The sequence below is a fragment of the Echeneis naucrates genome, chromosome 6, assembly GCF_900963305.1.
Source record: "Echeneis naucrates chromosome 6, fEcheNa1.1, whole genome shotgun sequence".
Taxonomy (NCBI): Eukaryota; Metazoa; Chordata; class Actinopteri; order Carangiformes; family Echeneidae; genus Echeneis; species Echeneis naucrates.
The window spans coordinates 21,730,690-21,736,689 of NC_042516.1; the positions used below are offsets into that span (position 1 = coordinate 21,730,690).

Below are 6,000 nucleotides of genomic sequence, written 5' to 3' on the forward strand. Positions count from 1 at the left end.
ACCTTACAACTCTTCCTTCACCTCGCGCAGTTTGAGCTGTAGAAAGCTACACATATTTTCTTTTGTTCCATGTTTTTAAAGATAGCGCAGCTATCATGATCTCGCCAACATGCCCAAACACAAAAGCGCATTCCAGCCCGTAGCAGAGGTTAGTGTTGTAACTGTCTTCAGCCTGATCGCCTGTTGCCACCAGCAAAAGATACAAAATATGAGGCAGGGGTGGAAAATGAGCCCGTGGCAGCTAAACTGAGCTTTGACCTCCATGTCTGAACAACACATTGCTCCGACACTGAAGATTCTCCAGGTTTAAAACAGAAGGAGAAAAAAAACAAACCCTTCTCCAGCCCACTGGTGGAAAAGCACAGATGGCATCCGTAATTACACTTTTGTTGGATGTGTCAGTGTTTGACTGGAGTTTTGGTTAAAAGATGTTAATATTTGAGTTGGGGCGACAGCTTCTAAATCACGACGCCACGACGGCGGAGGTGGGCTGAGATTCTGCACCATCTACTTTGCATTGTGGAGAAGTCTCTTCACACTGAAAGGTCAGCAGGTGACAGTCAGACATATAGCTAATGGAAGACAGCGTGAACTGCCTGGTGAACTGAGGCAGAATAAAAATCACAGAGAGAGACAGAGAGAAAGAGAATTTACAGTTTTGTCCTCAGCCCGGTCAAAAACTGCTACCTGCAATCTACTTAGGAGGAATTTATTGAGATGATAAAAACAAAAGGAATTGAAACAAGTCAAAGTCAAACAAATAAAATAGAGAAGGTTATTTGAAACCCCTTTAAACAGTCTCCCCCGCTCTGGTCTTTACACCGAATCGATTTTTGTAGCTGAATGAAGGAATCCCAGAGAGAGCATGTCACACAGGCCTGACGGTACGTGATGACTGAATATGAGAAAGTGACTGAGGTTATAAAATGTTTGTCTATGTAAAATTTAACCAGAGATTTATTTATATTTTGGGGCCACACAGAAAGCTGCAGGGTGTTTACTCTCTGTCTGCAGCTCCGGTAGGCATGAGAGCAGTCAACACGACACGTTCAGATGGAGTAGGAAGCATAAAATTGGATATGAGTGTGGCCGGATTAACCTCAGAAAAATTCAGCTGCCAGACCCCAATTAACCCCATCTCCACCTACACACAGACACACACAGCTTCTGTGCATTGTGTACAGTACTCCTCTAGTAGAGGAGACATTCTGTCACAAAAACCGTCTTAAAACTTACAACAAAGCATCAAAACATGATAATAAAGCCCAATCTTAAAGCTGCACTAATTGATATGTTTGAATCAGCAAGAGATCGGGCTATTTTGCGATGTGAAAGTTGAAGGTCGTTGTTATGAACTCGGCAGTTTGCACAAAAAAATATAGTGTTTTATGTCTCAGCGTCACTTCTTTGGCACCTCTTGGCAGCACCAGCAGGCATCTCTGTGCAGCTAAAAAAACAAACACCAAACTGTACTCTACCAGCAAAAAACCGCATGAGACCAAACACTGAGCTAAAACCGGCCCTCACATTCCTCATGTCAGCACAAATCAGCCGCATGTCTGCTAGCAGTTTGCTATCACATTAGCCAGCTTGTTTTGTACACAGAAGCCCCCCGCAAAAAGGAGTTAAATAAAAACTTACTGCAGCTTAAAAGTCATCAGCATGTCAGCTGGAGTTACGCTTCTGGGAAACATTTTCTTAATTTTAATAATCAAATTAGCACATGGCCGTTGACACACATTGAACCTGGGGCTCTTGGAAGACTCTTGTTTGGCCGCATTCCCCAGAAATGTGAAACTGTGGAGCTGAGATGAGATCTGACTTCTGGAAACATTTGAAATAGATCGAAATTGATAGAATTTTGTCTTCACTTTTTGTTTTTCCCCCCACTGGCTTTTGTCTATCCATTCCGTTGGAGGCCGTGTTTAATGATGCAGCACGTATGAGATGTTACGAGCAGCTCAGGGGACAGGATGTGTACAGCCACGATGTTGTGGCACGCTTCAGACTCTGACTGTCCTCCGCATTGCCCTTTCTGAAAGATTCACTTATCTGAGCTCAAGCATTTTAACTCCTTGCGGCAGCGTGCCCAGAGAGAGAGAAAGAGAGAGGGAGGGGGGAGAGAGTAAAAATGATGTCTGGAGGACGCTGACTGGCATTAATAATTAATCATCTTGTGCCGCTCTCCTCCACCTTCCGCCTCCGCCTCGTAGTGTCCTGAACCTGGCTGCCGCTCCGACAATAACATTAATCTAGAGGAGAAAATGTAAAAAATGGCTGTGGCATGTCCATCCATTTTCCTCAGCAAATATAAACCCAATTATTAGATAAATCTGAATTCCCCTGAAAGTCATTCATAGGCTGATGACGCTCCAGATGCGATTAACACCTTTGGAGTTTGCTGATTGTGTTCTGTGACCCTCAGCGTGCTCTCAGATCAGATAAAAGAAATAAAATCATTTCACCCCGAATAAAAGCAGCAAAGTGAGCTCAGAGGGCACAGTTAAAACATCTTAAAGGGGATTTTTTTGGTTGTGTTTTTTTTTTTTTTTTAAGTTGCCCCCATACTGATTTTCTAATTAACCTTTGCGGGATAACTTCTGAAATTCCTTGAGTCACGCCAGCAGGTGGCACGCGGCGATGGATTTGGTTCCCAGCTACTCAACACAAGCTGCCTCCGTCCTCTTCAGATTAGCATATTGCTGTAGCCCTCGCTGCCGTCATAAGTGTAGCTCGCTAATAAACACAGCTGTCTCTGAGTTGGATCCAACAATCACTTCCCAGCGTGCTCTGTAATCTGAGGTTAACCAAAAAGACGTTTACGTGCTGCTAAACAGCGACCGCGAAGCCAAACACACCGGATAGATTTCCTCTGGGCCTCCGACTCAACAACACTAATAGCTTTGTTTGATTGCTGTATATACTCCGGACCTATTAGCCTGCTTGGTTATGCTCCTTTTCCTGCCTGGTTCTGATGCATGTGGACGGCATTTAGAGCAGGAGGACATCATTCTCAAAATTCTCTCTTTTTTTTTTTTACCCCATTTCAGTATCTTGTTTCGAAGAAGTCGGGAGTCTCGCTGACTCCTCTAATGGTATGTCACCTGCTATAAATCTCTTCAACAGAAAACATGTTCCAGTTAAACAGCAGCAATGCAGAGCTGGTGAAAACAAACAGCGTTATTAATCTTTCAAGAGATACCATCTATTTTCTCTGGGCAGCGCAGTCGGGCACTCAGGGCTGCCCTCATAAATGCTAAAATGATGCTCGTCCCGTGCTGAAACTGTGACCTTTACTCCCAGTGTTTTTCTTTTTCTTTAACACTGAGCGGTAAAGACAAGACTGTGACCAAAAAAGAAAAAAAAAGACACAGCAACCTTTCTGAACTGTTCTTCCACTGAAGGCCGACAAGCTTCACCACTTTCACTCCTCCTGATTTTGGGTTAAATGGGGGCAAATTTAAAAAGCGATCCATCCCGCTAACCCGCATTTTCCCTTTACTTTCCAGCGGTTTCACACCTGACCCACATCAGCAGCGAGTCTCCAGGAGCTGAAACTGTCTCTGCACCTGACGGCTCACTCATTAACAACTCCCTCCTCTGCTGAGGCACAACAGGAGGAGAAAATCCTCCTCATTCTTACAAGCCATGGTCTGTAACTTCAGATCACTTTAATCCGCGGGATAAAAAAAAGAGAAAAGTCTTTCATTTAACAAATCACCCCCTCAGAACTCCGGATCCCGGTGTAATTATTCCTCCAATGTGACTGTAAGCCAGCCGTGAGAAGAGCACTTGACGAGAAGCCACTCGCGTATTAAGTCCTCCTAAGCCTCCTCCAGTCTCCTCCATGAGGTCTAATGGAGGGAGCCTTCCTTCAGTTTCCCTAAATATCTGACTCCGAATATCAAGTGGCTCTCAACGCTGGAAGCTCCCGATCCGTACTTGGATCCCAACAGACAGTCAGCCGGTCACGCTGCCACGATCGCTTCCCAAAGCTTGGCTTCTCAGCCACTGGGCCAACTGGGACTCAGTTCAGCAAAAACCAGAAGGGGATGTGGGGGTGGGGGGGGTCGCCTGGTGAGCAGGTCCACCTGACACTCTTTGGATCCAACTGCAACCAACTTCTCTTTCCTTTTTCTGTTTTATTTTATTTATTTATTTATTTTTTTGCCGTAACAGCAACTAGCTGTCCATTTTATTCCCAGAACAAGTAACAGGCAGGCTGGAGCTGGAGCTGGAGTGGAGGGGGGGGCTTGTACTCACATCCAGTTATAGATGAACACACACACACACACACACATAAAAACACAACTCCTAGGTGTGGAACTTCATGCTCTTCTCCTTTAATGGAAACCAAAGCTGATATTTTCAGTATCCAGAACATATTTAGATGAAGGAATCTGCTCCCTCTCTCTCTCTCTCACACACACACACACACACACACACACACACAGGGATGAGATAATGCATGTAAACACTGAAGCACAAACAGAAACACTAACTCACCAAAGAACATGCTGCTGTCCATGGCTCCTCAGGTTTGGGGATCTGCTGTATTTCCTCTCTGGTGCCCGGCCGGTGTGTGTGTGTCCATGAACAGCAGCCTGTGCATGTCTCATACACTCCTCAGGGGTGTGTGTGTCCGTGCATGTGTGCTCAATCCGACGGGAGCGTCAGCAGCCGGTCTGCATGCTGCATGCGCTCTGCACGCCGCCGCTGTCTGTGGACCTGCCTCGTATCTGCCTCGCTCTCTCTCCCCTCCCTTGCCTCTCTCGTCCCCTCCCCTCCTCTTTAGTTCTTCCCTCCTCCTCCTCAGTCTTCCTCCTCCTCTCCGGCCCCTCCACACTCTGGATCCCTTTGCTTCTTTTTCTTTTCTCTCTCTGAGGTATCTATCTACGTTTTCCAGCAGCAGCCTCTTTTCCCCAGATGCCCCCCCGTAGGTCTCTCATCTTTGTTTTATCTTTCAAACAAGCCTTTTTTCTTTCTCTCTCTCTCTCTCTCTTACATTTGTTGCTTCCTCCCAAAGTGTTTCCTGTATTTCATTATACTCTCCTTTCCAGTCTGCTCCCTTTTATTTCCTTTTTAATCCGACTGTTCTCTCTTTTCCTTTCATCTTTCTCTTCCATCTCTCTCTTTGCTCTGTAAATATCTTTGCAGCGTGTTTCTTCCTTGTCTTGTCTTCTCGCTGCCTTTCCTTTGCCTGCCCCTGCTGTCTCTTATCATTTTCCTCCTTTCACTCGTACGTTTCCTTGCACAAAAAACAAAACAAAACCCAACAACACTGAGAGGAGCTGAGAGGAAACCAGGTTGGTTTGGAAACATGTTTAAAGTTGGAGGAGACAAAAATAGAGCAAAAAGGAGAGTAAATATCAAACTTACATTCACCACGTGGCCAGAAACGTGCCTCCTCGGGTGATAATACTCTTTTTAATTTTTTCACAATGCCTGCTGAGTGGCACAAAAAAAAGATGTGAAATGTCTTACAAGTTGGCATAAAAGATCAAAAATATGATTATTTATTTATGTTTTTCATTTCTATCAAAATGCTGCTCAGTGCTGCCGTCAGTGGCCAAAACATTTTATTGATTTATGTGTGCATTGTTGTCTCATTTGCGTCAAAACGTATTAGTTGCAAATTGACAAATTGCTATTTCTAATTTTCATAACTGCATCTTAACACGCAACATACACTAAATTTGGATTCCCATATTTAGGAGTCCAGACTGGTGCAGACTGGAAGATGACTGAGGAACAGTGTGTTCCTCCAATCAACAGCTCCCAGTGCAGTAAAACATGCACCTCATATCCAACAAGTAATATTTATTAATGAAATTCAATACAAACCGTAATATCTCAGTATCCATTTTATTGAAATGTGCTGGTGTCATATCAGAAACATCGTTGTTTTTCACGTCGTCTTCTCAGATTAAAAAGCAGCTGCTACATTTCATCTTCCAAAAACAGAATTTTATCACATATTGGCACGTTATGGCCAAACGC

General features: G+C 44.4%; 1 protein-coding gene across 2 annotated transcripts in view; it reads right to left on the reverse strand.

The window, feature by feature from the left end:
• Nucleotides 1-4,718, reverse strand: part of znf385d (zinc finger protein 385D) — a 70,300-nt gene extending 65,582 nt beyond the window's left edge. For both annotated transcript variants that reach the window (XM_029503878.1, XM_029503879.1), the window contains exon 1: nt 4,507-4,718. In XM_029503878.1, the coding sequence (XP_029359738.1) occupies nt 4,507-4,528 (22 nt within the window). In that variant the 5' untranslated portion in view covers nt 4,529-4,718. The remainder of the gene's footprint in view (nt 1-4,506) is intronic.
• Between the last annotated feature and the right edge of the window lie 1,282 nt (nt 4,719-6,000).